Source organism: Cervus elaphus, chromosome X (genome assembly GCF_910594005.1).
Source record: "Cervus elaphus chromosome X, mCerEla1.1, whole genome shotgun sequence".
Lineage (NCBI taxonomy): Eukaryota > Metazoa > Chordata > Mammalia > Artiodactyla > Cervidae > Cervus > Cervus elaphus.
Genome location: NC_057848.1, coordinates 83,073,758 through 83,089,172, shown reverse-complemented (window position 1 = coordinate 83,089,172; position 15,415 = coordinate 83,073,758). Strand labels below are relative to the sequence as shown.

Below are 15,415 nucleotides of genomic sequence, written 5' to 3'. Positions count from 1 at the left end.
CACAATGGTACTAGCTAATGATCTAATTGACCAAAACTTATTTGGGTCCTACTGTATACCCAGCCAAGTGTTAGGCCCTCAGAGGGAAGTAAAAGACAAGCCCACCCCAACCCCTTATTCTCAAGAGTGAACCTCTGCTTAAGGGAAGAGAGGAATACAGATGCCAATCTACCTTTCCCACTTTCTCTCCCACTCTTTCACCTAGTGACTTTCATACTCTAGTCATATGGGAGCAGATCCCTTGCTTTCCAAACAGGCCCTGTGCTTTTCTCACTTCGTTCTCAATGATCCCTCAGCCTGGAATTTTTGCAGTCTACCACCCCCCCCCCTCTTTGATTGCTGAAATCCTACACACCCGCCAAGAGTCAGCTCTTACCTACCCTCAATTACTCTGTCTACCCTTCCCCAGGAGTCCATTCCCATATGTGCACCTCCACCATTATCCAGTAACACTTGGTTTCAGACTAATGAAAAAGATTGATGAAGATTTCTGAAGCAAAAAATAAACTTCAAGAGTAATTTCACCCTTCCCTCATATAAGCACAATAACCCCCTTAATTCTTATACTTATGGTTGTCTTTGACCTCCTCTTCCCCTTCTAAATGTTCTGTTTCATTTCCAAAGCACTATTGATGTAAACATTGCCAAAATGGCTTTCCTAGTTTGAAATCAAATTTTAGGACTTTATGGAGATTCTAAATATTTCATTAAGGGATAAAAATATTGGTACCCAAACACTGGGCTTCACCAAGAATATTGCTGACCCTCCTCCATGGTTCAGAGAAGGCAATGGCACCCCACTCCAGTACTCTTGCCTGGAAAATCCCATGGACGGAGGAGCCTGGCAGGCTGCAGTCCATGGGGTCGCGAAGAGTCGGACATGACTAAGCGGCTTCAATTTCACTTTTCACTTTCATGCACTGGAGAAGGAAACGGCAACCCACTCCAGTGTTCTTGCCTGGAGAATCCCAGGGACGGGGGAGCCGGGTGGGCTGCCGTCTATGGGGCCGCACAGAGTTGGACACGACTGAAGCGACTTAGCAGCAGCAGCAGCAGCCTCCATGGTTTACACAAATTAACAAACACAGAGAAAAACTCAAAGGCCTAAAACTAGTCTCTGAGCAAGTCTCCTGAATTGATGGTAAACAACAGCTGTAATTTTCAGTAGATACTCTAGATGGTAGCATTGTGTGTATTATTCTTTTACTTCCTTTGGTTTTCTAATTCACCCTTTTATATATCAAGAAATCCAAATGTATGGTGGGGGGCGATAGATGGTCAAATATTAACTCATTTTAATAGAAATCCATAACAATTTGAAAATTAATAGCAATATAAAGTTTCCAAATTCTATTGCTTTTCAAGCCAATTTCCCATCTTTTTTTTTTCCTCTTTGTTCATATTCTCAGAGGGGTTTCCTGGATGGCTCAGTGGTAAAGAATCCACCTGCAGTGCAGGAAACGTAGAAGACATGAGTTTGATCCCTGGGTCAGGAAGATCCCCTGGAGTAGGAAATAGCAACCTACTCCAATATTCCTGCCTGAAAAATCCCATGGACAGAGGAGCCTGGTGGACTACAGTCCATGGAGTCACAAAGAGTTGAACACAATTGAGTGACTGAGTACAAGCATATTCTCGTAATTGCAGTTCAGACTATTGACTCGACTACCTCACCTCCCACTCACTTGCCAACCCTTTGCATCTGACTTTGCCCCCTTCCTTCCACACTCCTTTTAAAAATCATTTTTTTTAAAGGTTTCCAACGGTCTTCTGTTCCATAGGGTTCATCCCAATTCATTTCTCTGAAACATTTGCAACGTGATTACCCCATTCTTTTTTTCCCACAATTTTCCCAACTTCTTTATTTTGAAAAATTTTGAGCCCACAAAAAGTTGAAAGAATACAATAGGCAACCACATATCCTTCACTTAGCTTCACCAGTTAACATTTCATCACATTTCCTCCATTCCTTGGACCTCACCCTCTCTCCCTCACCTCCCCTTTCTCCCTCCCTCCTCCCTTCTCTCTCCTCAGACTTCATAATACTCTAAATACTTTGGCATACATTTCTTAAGTTGCAGATACCATAACACTTGAGACCTAGGTTTTTCATCATGCATCTCTTAAGGATAAGATTATCCTGCTACAACAGTCTTCTTAATACCTGAATGCACCTTGGTTCTTCTACCTCTGATCACACCTTTGTAGATGTGTAATACAGAGTGCAGGAGAGCACAAAGACTCTAGTCCTGGTTCTGCCACAAACTAACTAGCTCTGTGCTTTGAAAGAAAAAGGAATTTCAGGAATTCCCAGGCAGTTAAGTGGTTAGTTCTGTGTGCTGTCAGTACCGAGGGCCCAGGTTCAATCCCATAAGCCAAGTAGTGCAGCCAAAAAAATAAAATCCCTTAATTATAAAAGTAATATATGCTCATTGTAGAAAACAGGGAAAATACAAAGTTAAAATAAACTTAAAATAGAAAAGATACGGTATTCTATTTTTTAATTTAAAATTGAAACTATTATAAAATTTTCATAAAATCTTTTTATTGACTATATATTATTCTACTGGGGCTTCCCTGGTGGCTCAAACAATAAAGAATGCAGTAGACCCGGATTCAATCCCTGGGTCAGGAAGATCCCCTGGATAAGGGAATGGCTACCCACTCCAATATTCTTGCCTGGAGAATTCCATGGACAGAAGAGCCTGGCAGGCTACAGACTATGGGGTTGCAAAGAGTTGGACACTACTGAGTGACTAACACACTTAGCACTGAACATATACAATACTACGTTGAATATATTTATTCTACTCGATATCTCTGGTAGCTCAGCTGGTAAAGAATCCTCTTGCAATGCAGGAGACCCCAGTTCTATTCTTGTAGGGAAGATCCACTGGAGAAGGGTTAGGCTACCCGCTCCAGTATTCTTGGGTTTCCCTGATGTCTCAGATGGTAAAGAATCTGCCTGCAATGTGGGGGACCTGAATTCAATCCTTGAGTTGGGAAGATCCCTTGGAGGAGGTCATGGCCACCAACTCCAGTATTCTTGTCTGGAGAATCCCCATGGACAGAAGAGCCTGGCCGGCTAAAGTCTATGGGGTCACAAAGAGTCGAACATGACTGAGTTACTAAGCAAGCAAGCAAATAGTCTTGAAGAAAAAGATAACACTTCCATTTTTAAATGACCAAAGGACTTAAAACAAGCGATTAATAAAGGAATGTAAACAGCCAAAGGTCCATGAAAATGTGTTCAACTTAATTAATAATCAAAAGTAATTTTAGATTAAAATAAGATACCATTTTCAGCTACCAAACTAGCAAAGGTGTTTTAACAAAAAATAATATCCAGAGTTGGGAAAAGATAAGGGAGACTAGATACTCCATAAATGCTATTGATAAGAGTACAAATAAGTATTTATTTTTTGATAAAATTTAGCAGTATATAACACTAAAACTAAAAAATATACATTCATTCACTTTAATGAGTAAATACACTTGTAAGAATTTATTCTAACAAGATATTTGGACAATTGCATCACAGTGTATGCACAAAGATACTCATAGTAAGGGGATTTATCAGAGATTGTTTCTAATTTAATACTAAATAGAAAATAATATGAAATTAGCTCAGTAAATTATGATGGAGCCATACAGCAGATTACTAAGCAGCCATTAAATATATCATTGTAACTACTGTTAATAGAATTCTGAAGGAATAATAAGATTATGTGAACACTTTGATATTCTATGTTAGACATTTCTATATTGTTTTTTTCAATGAACATTCATTACTTCTATAATTGACAGGAAATAAAGATTTTAAATATTGTAGAAATACATTAGCAAGAAATATATTAAGAATGAATTTATAATTGAATAAAGTCACTATAGAAAGCATATATTGTTTGATGCTATTTTTAAATTTTTATTTCTTTTTGGTTGCATTGTCTTTGTTGCTGCACTTGTGCTTTCTCTCGTTGCAATGAGTGGGGGCTTCTCTAGTTGCAGTGCCTGGGCTTCTGATTGTGGCACATGGGCTCCAGAACATGTGATCTTCAGTAGTCGTGGCGTTCAGGCTCAGTAGCTGCTGTGCATGGGTTCTAGAACACTGGTCCAGTAGTTTCAGCACATTGGCCCAGTTGCCCAGCAGCATGTGGAATACTCCTGAAGCAGGGATTGAACCCACATCCCCTGCACTGGCAGGTGAACTTCCAACCACTAGACCACCAGGGAAGTCCATATGATAACATTTTTAGTAGCTGTAATGAGATATAATTTATGTGGCATAAAATTCACCCATTTAAAGTATAAAACTCCATGTTTTTTATATATTTACAGAGTTGTGTAATCATCACCATAATCTAATTTTAGTATATTTTTTTCATCAGTAATTTATTCCTTTTATGACTAAATAATATTTCATTGCAAGGATATACCACATTTTGTTTATTCATTCATCAGCTGATGGACATCTGGCTTCTTTCCATTTTCTGGATATTATAAATAATGCTGCTATAAATAGCCATGTGCAAGTTTCTGTGTAGACATGTTTTCATTTCTCTTGAGTAGCTAAGTAGCAGTGGAATTGCTAGATCATGCGGTTAAATATGTTTAACTTTTTGAGACACTATCAAATCATTTTTCATAAAGGTTGTGTCAATTTACTTACATATCAATAATATATGAGATCTTTATGATTTATTTTCTTCTACTAACTTTTTGGGGGGGTTGTTTGTTTTCTAGTTGCTCTAAGTGTAAGGTTAAATTGTTTATTAGATGTTTTTCTATTTTCTTGAGGTGTACTCGTATTGCTATAAGCTTCCCTCTTAGAACTGCTTTTGCTGCATCCCATAGGTTTTGGGTCATGGTGTTTTCATTGTCATTTGTTTCTAGGTATTTTTAAATTTCCTTTTTGATGTCTTCAGTGACCTGTTGGTTATTTAGAAGAGCATTGTTTAGCCTCCATGTGTTTGTGTTTTTTACGGCTTTTTTCCCCCTTTAGTTGATATCTACTCTTAAAGCATTGTGGTCAGAAAAGATAAGATTTCAGTTTTCTTGAATTTGCCAAGACTTCGACTTACGACCCACTATATTACAAAGTTACAGTACTCAATGCTGTATACTGGCAGAAAAACAGAAATATAGACCAATGGAACAAGATAGAAAGCCTAGAGATAAACCCGCACACCTATGAGTACCTAATCTTTGAGAAAGGAGGCAAGAATATACAAGAACAAGGACAGCCTCTTCAGTAAGTGGTGCCGGGAAAACTGGACAGCTACACATAAAAGAATGAAACCAGAACAGTTCTTAACACCATACAAAAAAATAGACTCAAAATGGATTAAAGACCTAAATGTAAGGCTGCATACTATAAAACTCTTAGAGAAAAAGAGGCATAAAGACTCTTGAAAGCTACCATATGACGCAGCAATCCCAATACTGGGCATATGCCCTAAGAAAACCATAATTCAAAAAGGCTCATGTACACCAATGTTCATAGCAGCACTATGTATAATAGCTAGGACATAGAAGCAACCTAGATGTCCATCAACAAATGAATGGATAAAGAAGTTGTGCTACATATATACAATGGAAAATTACTTATCCATAAAAAAGAACACATTTGAGTCAGTCCTAGTGAGGTGGATGAAATTAGAGCCTATTGTACAGTGTAAAGTAAGTCAGAAAGGGAAAAACAAATATCATATACTAACACATATATATGGAAAATAGAAAGATGGTACTGATGAACCTAATTACTGGGCAGCAATGGAGAGGCAGACATAGAGAACAGACTTGTGGACACAGTGAGGGAAAGAGAGGGTGGGACATATTGAGAGAGTAACTTGGAAACATATAAATTACCATATGTAAAATAGCCAGTGGAAATTTGCTGCATGACACAAGAAGCTCAAATCATGTGCTCTGTGACAATCTAAAGGGGTAAGATGGGGTGGGACATGGGAGGGAGGCTTCAGAGGGAGAGGACATATGTATACCTATGGCTGATTCATGTTATTGTATGGCAAAAACCAACACAATATTGTAAAGCAATTATCCACCAATTAAAATTTAAAAAAAATAATGTGTGAGAGTTCCAACTTCTCCAAATCCTCACCAATACTTGTTGCTATCTATCTTTTTTTTTTTTTTTTTTTTTTTGCATAAAAAGGGTTTTATTTGCAGGGAAGCGGGACTCTAGTCGAACAAGCCAAAGTCCATGTCGTCATCTGACTCCTCCGACTCTTCCTTCTTCTCCTCCTTCTTCTCTGCTGCGGCTGGAGCAGAACCCACAACAGGTGCTGCGGATCCTGGGGCAGCAGAGACGGCCACAGCCCCGGCCGCGGGCACACTGGCCAGCTTGTCGATACCCTGGGCAGTGACGTCCTCAATGTTCTTTCCGTTGAGCTCACTGATGACCTTGTTGAGTTGGTCGTCGTCTGCCTCGATGCCCACGCTGTCCAGGATCTTTTTGATGTCCTTGGCGCTGGGGGAGGAATTGCCCCCGAGGGTGGCCAACAAGTAGGAGGCAACGTAACGCGTCTCAGCGGTGGCAGAGCAGCCTCGCGCGTGTGACCTCGGCGGCATCAGGGACGGAAAGCTATCTTTTTTATTATTATACCTAATAACCATTCTACTGACTATGAATTGACATCACTTTATAGTTTTGATTTGCATTATGCCTAATGATGTTGAACATCTTTTCATGTCCTTGTTAGCCATTCATAGATCTTTTCTGGGGAAATGTTTATTCAAAATCTTTCCACATTTAAAAAAAAAAGCTGTTTATTTTTTTTATCATTGAATTTTAAGAGTTCTCTGTTCTGGATCCCAGTTCCTGGTCATATACAGTTGACCACTGAACAACATGAATTTGAATTGCATGGGTCCTCTTATCTGTAGTTTTTTTTCAATAGTAAATACTATAGTTCTACACAATCTGCAGTTGGTCAAATCCATGGATGGGGAATCACAGATATTGAGGAACTGCATAAACAGAGAACCAACTACGTTATACATGGAATTTTGACTACATAGAGAATGGGTGCCCCTAACCCTCACTTTATTCAAGGGTCAACTGCCTATGGCTTTGCAAGTGTTTTCTTCCAGTCTGTGGGTTGTCTTTTTCTTTCATGGCTGGTGCTCTTGATATGATATCTAAGAAAAACACTGACTAATCTGAGGTCATGAAGATTTCTTCCTATGTCTTCTTGTAAGAGTTTTATATTCTTAGTCTTTATTACATTTAGGTCTATGATCCATTATGAGTTAATTTTTGTGTGGGAGATAATGTAAACAATCCTAATTCATTCTTTTGTGTGTGGATAGCCAGTCGTCTCAGCACTATTTGTTGAAAAGACTATTCATTGAGTGGACCCAGTGAATTGTCACTGCTTCTTTGTCGAAGTCAATTAATTACAAATATTAGGGCATATTTTTGGACTCTCAATTCTATTTAATTGATACATATATCCTATATCAACACAACATTAAGTTATTATTTTTAATCATATATACATATGGAAAGAAAAATAAGCAAAAAATAAATACAACAAATTATTTAAAATAAAACATTCTATAGTATTGCTTACCATATGCGTTTAAATATTTTCCTCTTGTTGGGCATTTTAAGCTGCTTTCACATTTCATTTATTATAATTAATGCAAAAAATAATCTATTTCAAATTATTTCTTTAGAGTAGATTCCTATCAGTGGACTTACTGAATCAAAAGTAAGAATATTTTTAAGATAGATGATAGATAGATATGAAAAAAGGAAGGAGGAAAGGAAGAAGGAAGGAAGGAAAAGAGGAAGGAAATACAGATTTTGAAATTACTTTACATAAAATTTGTATTGATTTAATTTACATTCCCAACAAGACTCATTACTTAGAGCAAGTCACTTATCTCGTGCATCAGGTTTCTCATTTGTCAAATAAGGTTAACAAAGCAAGCCCTCCTCTGTTTATAAGGATACTGCAAGCATGAAATGAAATCCTTGATATAACAGAGCTTTAACAAGTTTTAAAAGTGCTACAGACATATAGCACAGTATTATTTCCATTTATTTTGTCCAATTATACTCAACGAGAATTGACCTGCTTTCTATAGAGAACTATGAGAGACATAGAAATAAAGGAAAAAGAAATTTAAAAAGTAAAGAAATATCTATTTTGGGAATATGAGACTGTAAGCTGCTTGGAGGCAGAAACCGTATCAGGAAGAGGATATTAAAAAATTATAGTATAAGAGAATGAGAATGTGATAGATGCTATAATAAATGTTATAAAAATCCTTTTCATTCACAGGAGATGAGGAGGTTAATTTTAGAAAGGGGAAATGGAAAAGACTTCTCAAAAGAGGTAGTATTTGAGCTAGGAATGGAAAGAGGATTATTATGTTGGGTTTTCTTGCCCCACTGAGAAGGCAACATTTCTGCAGAGAAGTCTATTCTACTTCTGACTCTGTTTATCATTTGTATAGTAAAAGTTATTTATTACACTTGTTTTATTGTAATAAGGAAGCAATTGTTGTTGTTCAGTCACTAAGCCATGTCCGATTCTTTGCAACCCCATGGACTGCAGCAGGCCTGGCTTCCCTGTCCTCTGCTATCTGCTGGAATTTGCTCAAGTTCATGTCCACTGAGTCGGTGATGCTACCTAACCATCTCATCCTCTGTCGCCCTTCTCTTCCTGCCTTCAATCTTTCCCAGCTTCAAGGTCTTTTCCAATGAGTTGGCTCTTCGCATCAAGTGGCCAAAGTATTGGAGCTTCAGCTGAAAGGAAACAATATAAAAAGGTACAAGTAAAATTTTACAATTTTTTAAAGTTACTATCAATATGGTTTGTTTTTCTTATTCTTTTTTTCCTCATAATTTTATTCACCTAACTAGAAAGTTAGGCTTACCATATCAGACCTCTAGTTGTTAAACATGTTAGTGGTCAAATAGAATACAGAAGTTTGGATGTGCCTTCCCCCACAAATCTACTCTAGCCTTTAATACAATTGAAAGGGTCCATTTGTATGATTTGACTTCATCCATCATAAGAGGAACTGTCAAAATTATTGACTCTGATTGATCAGGTAAGTTCTCATTTTAACATATAACTGTCATAATCTTACAGAATTTCTACTACCATCATCAAAATATGCTTGTTCTGCAATACTATTGTCTTTGTACTGGAAGACAGTTATGCATGAGTCTCTCACATTTTTGCATGTCTTGCAAGCAGAGGCTCTTGCAAGAATGTTTATATAGCAAATATCTATGAAAGATAGAGATAGTATCCCCCTCTGGGGTAAAATGCAGATTTGTTTATTGTCCAGTATAATCACATCTTCCCAAAGAAACCTGGGGACACCTCATCCTCTTGATACTACATAGCTTGCCTCCCACACCCCTGGTTGTTAACTCTGTTCCTGTATGCAGTCCCATGGGCCCGGCAAAGCCCGTCATGTTCTCCTACCCTGAGCTGTGAATATGTGTGACTAATAAAGTGTTGTAGCTCTCCTCTGTGCAATGTTGGGTGTCACATTTGCTGTTGTTGTTGTTGTTCAGTTGTTAAGTCGTGTCTGACTCTTTGCAACCCCATGGACTGTAGCAAGCGAGGCTTTCCTGTCCTTCACCAACTCCCGGAGTTTACTCAAACTCATGTCCACTGAGTTGGTGATACCATCCAACAAGCTCATCCTCTGTTGCCATCTTCTCCTCCTGCCCTTGATCTTTCCCAGTATCAGGGTCTTTTCAAATGACTCAACTCTTCTCATCAGGTGGCCAAAAGTATTGGAGCTTCAGCTTCAGCATCAGTCCTTCCAATGAATATTCAGGGTTGATGTCCTTTAAGATTGACTGGTTTGATCTCCTTGCAGTCCAAGAGACTCTCAACAGTCTTCTCCAGCATCACAATTCAAAAGCACCAATTCTTTCGTGCTCAGCCTTCTTTATAGTCCAACTCTCACATCCATACATGACTACTGGAAAAACCATAACTTTGACTATACAGACCTTTGTCAACAAAGTGATATCTCTGCTTTTTAAAATGCTGTCTAGTTTTGTCATAGCTTTTATTCCAAGGAGTAAGTGTCTTTTAATTTCATAACTGTAGTCACCATCCACAGTAATTTTGGAGCCCAAGAAAATAAAATCTGTCACTGTTTCCACTTTTTCCTCATTTATTTGCCATGAAGTGATGGAACCAGATGTCATGATCTTAGTTTTTAAATGTTGAATTTTAAGCCAACTTTTTCACTCTCCTCTTTCATCCTCATCAAAGTGTTAGTCACTCAATTGTGTCTGACTCTTTGCGATCCCATGGACTGTAGCCTGCCAGGCTCCTCTGTCCATGGAATTCTCCAGGCAAGAATACTGGAGTGGGTTGCCATTCTACTCACCCTCATCAAGAGGCTCTCTAATACCTCTTCACTGATATCATCTGCATATCTGAGGTTGTTGATATGTCTCCTCAGTTCAGTCTCTCAGTCGTGTCGGACTCTGCAACCCTATGGACTGCAGCACACCAGGCTTCACTGTCCATCACTAACTCCTGGAGCTTACTCAAACTCATGTCCATAGAGTTAGTGACGCCATCCAACCATCTCATCCTTTGTCATCCCCTTCTCCTCCTGCCTTCAATCTTTCCCAGCATCAGGGTCTTTTCAGATGAGTCAGTTCTTCACATCAGGTGGCCAAAGTATTGGAGTTTCAGCTTTAGCATCAGTCCTTTCTGTGAATATTCAGGAATGATTTCCTTTAGGATGGACTGGTTGGACCTCGTTGCAGTCCAAGGGACTCTCAAGTGTCTTCTCCAACACCACAGTTCAAAAGCATCAATTCTTCAGCACTCAGCTTTCTTTTAATCCAACTCTCACATTCATACATGACTACTGGAAAAACCATAGCTTTGACTAGATGGAACTTTATTGGTAAAGTAATGTCTCTGCTTTTTAATATGCTGTTTAGGTTGGTCATAACTTTTCTTCCAAGGAGCAAGCTTCTTTTAATTTCATGGCTGCAATCACCATCTGCAGTGATTTTGGAGCTCCCAAAAAAATACCAAATGGATATTTCTCCTAAAAATCTTGATTTCAGCTTGTGAGTCATCCAGCCAGGCCTTTCACATGATGTGCTCTACATACAAGTTAAATAAGCAGGGTGACAATATACAGCCTTGATGTACTCTTTTCCCAATTTTGAACCAGCCCATTGTTCCATATCTGGTTCTAACTGTTGTTTCTTGACCTGCCTACAAGTTTCTCAGGAGGCAGGTAAGGTGATCTGGTATTCCCATCTCTGATAATTTCCCACAGTTTGTTGTGATCCACATAGTCAAAGGCTTTAGCATAGTCAGTGAAGCAGAAGCAGATGTTTTTCTGAAATTCCTTTGCTTTCTCTATGATCCAACGTATGTTGGCCATTTGATCTCTGATTCCTCTGCCTTTTCTAAATCCAGATTGTTTGGTCACATCCATAACTCTAGGGTGAACTCCCTCTCAGCAAAGGAGTGAGGAGGAGATGATTGAAACTTCCAGGATAATAAACAATATTTCCCTATAAAGTAAAAGTTGAACAGGTTAATGCACAGCCAATTATGAATGACTCAGTTTCCCTAAGCTCAGGGTTCCTTAGCTGTGATGCAAACCCACCGTGTGCACAGCTTTCACTAAGCCCCCTCTTCATCATCTTGAGGGAAGAGGAGTAGGTGTGGCAAGGGTGCCTGATTTGAACATAAAGCTCATGTTGACTGCTGTGTAATAAGTAATGAAGTCCTCTGTTTCTGACCCAGGGATTTCATATCTTCTGGCAATATCTTTGAAACTGGCATGCAAATAAGTCTCCGGACCTTCATAATTCTTGACATTTGTACAGCCTGATATAACTACCTTGCAGTGTTTTCTTGAGTGTCTTTTCTTTTCAATCGACCAATGTAAGCCCATTTTGCAACGTTTCTAGGTAGGACATAGTCTGGTTCAGTTCAAGTTAAAGCGTTTGGTCAGTCTGGTTCACTGATATCCGAAGTTTTCTTTCTTATATATCACTAAGACCTACAACACTGACTTCTATTGGTTTAAAAATATTTCTACAACTAGTACACTAAAGAATAAATCAGTTTTAAAGTCATTGATTTATGTCTATGGTAAAATAATCCTAATTAAATAAAGATGGAATTTATTGGATGTACAGAGAGGTTCTTATTATCCAAGTATTCATTATCTGTGTCTACACAGTAATTTCCTGCAGGGAGCAAAAATTTCCATAACACAAAAAATATTCATCAATAAGCTAGTGCTAGTGCTAAGTCACTTCAGTTGTGTCTGACTCTTTGCAACGCTATGGACTGTAGCCCACCCGGCACCACTGTCCATGGGATCCCACAGGAAAGAATACTGGAGTGGATTGCCATTTCCTTCTCCAGGGGATCTTCCTGACCCAGAGATAGAATCCATGTCTCTTCAGTTCAGTTCAGTCACTCAGTCATACCCAACTCTTTGCGACCCCATGGACTGTACAGTCTGTGGAATTCTCTAGGACAGAATACTGGAGTAGGTGGCCTTTCCCTTCTCCAGGAGATCTTCGCAACCCAGGGATTGAACCCAGGTCTCCTGCATTGCAAGTAGATTCTTTTCCAATTGAGCCACAAGAGAAGCCCAAGAATACTGGAGTGGGTATACTTTCCCTTCTCCAGCGGATCTTCCCAACCCAGGAATTGAACCAGGGTCTCCTGCATTGCAGGCAGATTCTTTACCAACTGAGCCAAAAGGGAAGATGATAGGCACATGTGGCAAAAGTTACAACTATGGCCCATAAAGGACTCAACTCAGATGGCAAAGAATCTGCCTGCAATGCAGGAGACCCAGGTTCAGTCCCTGGGTTGGGAAGATCCCCTGGAGAAGGAAATGGTTACCCATTCCAGTATTCTTGCCTGGAGAATTCCATGGACAGAGATTATAGTCCATGGGGTCACAAAAAGTCAGACATGATTGAGCTACTTTCACTTTTAGCTTTCAAGGTATCAGACACAGGTGTCAGGCATCTTTGAAAGATGACATCCAGTGGCCAAGGGTGTGTTGAACAACAGAGTCTCATATTAGTGATTGAACAGGACTTTTCACATTGTAATCATGAAAATAAGACCCAAGTATCCAGACACGTGTAAAATTTTCCAGAAACAATAGTTAAAAATAATTAAGGACAGTTTTTTTTTTCCATCTCTCTTCTCCTCCCTATGTATGTCACTGCATTTTTCTCTACTTTTGATCACCCTACACCCCACTCCCTCCACATTCTTACCCTTCTTAACTGAAGGCTTGACCCTATCACACTTTCTTACAGCAATTCAGTCTGGAGGTTCAGAGTACTTTAAAAGCTTCAGTACTGACCATTCCAAACATCAGAAAAGCAAAATGGCTCTCCCTCTAAGTGCAGACATGTGTGTGTGTGTGTGTGTGTGTGTGTGTGTGTGTGTGTGTGTGTGTTGTGGGAGGTAGTATGCAGGCAGTCATGGTTATGGGCTTCTATCTTTATTTTCAGTTCAAATGCTTTTTCTAATAAATTAGTTCTTACATCAATTGTTGCAGGAAAGGGACGCTCTGATGAAAACTTCACTAAGGCTTTTGAAACATTAATCAAGAAAGCAAGGGGAAAACTTAATTTTAAAGCTTTACAATACAGTGCTTTCAAGTTTTCCAAACTTCAGTCATCTATCAACTCTCAATTTTTGCTATGTCCAATTATCTGTACTACAGTTCACTTAATATTTTTCTTTAAATCAAGTAAATTTTCTTACTTTGACTCACTGAAGCAAGATACTTGTGAAATTATAGTTTTTTGCCCTAGTTACATTTTCTATACAATTTAAAATATACAATATCCAACATTTACTGAATGAGTACTATGAGACAGATACTGTTCTAGGTGCTAATATGTGCTATGTTAAGTCGCTTCAGTTGTGTCCAACTTTTTGTGACCCAACTTTTTGCGACCCTATAGACTGTAGCCCACCAGGCTCTGCTGTCTATGGGATTCTCCAGGCAAGAATCCTGGAGTGGGTCGCCATTTCCTTCTCCAAGGGCTTTTCCCAATACAGGGATCAAACCTACATCTCTTAAGTCTCCTATACTGGCAGGCGGGAAGCCAAGTGCTTATATGAATTATTTCATATAGTCTTCACATCAAGCCTATATAATTAAACACTACCATTATTTTCATTTTACAGATGAGAAAACTGAGGCACAGAAGATTAAGTAATATGCTAAAGGCCACATAGCTGGAAATCTGCAAGAACTAAGAAATGAATTGCACAAAGTTGCAAGAAAATCAATACAGAAAAAATCAGTTGCTTTCCTATACACTTACAATGAACAATCTAAAAAGTGATGTAAGAAAACAGTTCCATTTATAACATCAGAAAAAAAGAATAAAATACTTAGAAATAAGCTTAACCAAGGAGGTAAAGGGCATATATTGAAAACTACAAAATGATGGTGAAAGAAATTAATTGAAAGATGTCTGTGTTCACGGGTTGGAAGACTTAATATTGTTAAAATGTCCATCTACAGATCTATAGATTTAATAACAATATCTATCAAGATCTCAATGGTATATTTTCCAAAAATAGCAAAATACACCCTAAAGTTTATATAATATCTCTAGAGATCCCTAACAGCCAAAAATATCTTGAAAAAAGACGAAGTCGGAGATCTCAAACTTTCTGATTTGAAATAAGTTACTACAAGGCTATACTAATGAAAACAGTGTAATTAATACTGGCATAATGATAGACATATAGATCAATAGAATAGAAGAGAAAGCCCAGAAATAAATCCTCACATATAGTTAAATGATCTTTGATAAGGGTACCAAGATGATTAAGTGGGGAAAGGACATTCTTTTCAACAAATGGTTCTGGGGAAACTGGATAGTCACATAAAAGAATGAAACTGTACCCTTATCTTGCATCATATATAAAAATTAATCCAAATGGTTCAAATACCTAAGTGAAGTGAAGTGAAGTGAAAGTTGCTCAGTGTGTCCAACTCTGTGACCCCATGGACTATACAGTCCATGGAATACAAGCCAGAATACTGGAGTAGGTAGCCTTTCCCTTCTTCAGGGGATCTTCCCAACCCAGGGATCAAACTCAGGTATCCTACATTGCAGGCAGATTCTTTACCAGCTGACCCACAAGGAAAGCCCTCAAATACCTAGACATAAGAGTTAAAACTATTAAAAGCCTTAGAAGAAAACAAGGGAGAAGCTTCATAACTTTGGATTTGGCAATGATTTCTTGCATATGACACTAAAGGCAACAAAAGAAAGCTAGATAAATTGTATTTCATCAAAATTAAGAATTCTTTTTTGCATCAAAAGACATTATCCATAGGGTAAAATGGTAATACACAGAATGGGAGAAAA

The 15,415-nt window shown here is 38.4% G+C and overlaps 1 protein-coding gene across 1 annotated transcript; it reads right to left on the bottom strand.

The window, feature by feature from the left end:
• Positions 1-6,166: 6,166 nt before the first annotated feature.
• Positions 6,167-6,599, bottom strand: LOC122690153 (60S acidic ribosomal protein P2-like). The gene has a single exon (XM_043897167.1). The coding sequence runs from the start codon at positions 6,589-6,591 to the stop codon at positions 6,202-6,204; it is 390 nt and encodes a 129-aa protein (XP_043753102.1). The 5' UTR covers positions 6,592-6,599; the 3' UTR covers positions 6,167-6,201.
• Positions 6,600-15,415: the final 8,816 nt, after the last annotated feature.

Excerpts from the sequence above, each read along its gene's own strand:
- LOC122690153 (XM_043897167.1), bottom strand. The coding sequence starts at position 6,591 with ATGCCGCCGAGGTCACACGCGCGAGGCTGCTCTGCCACCGCTGAGACG.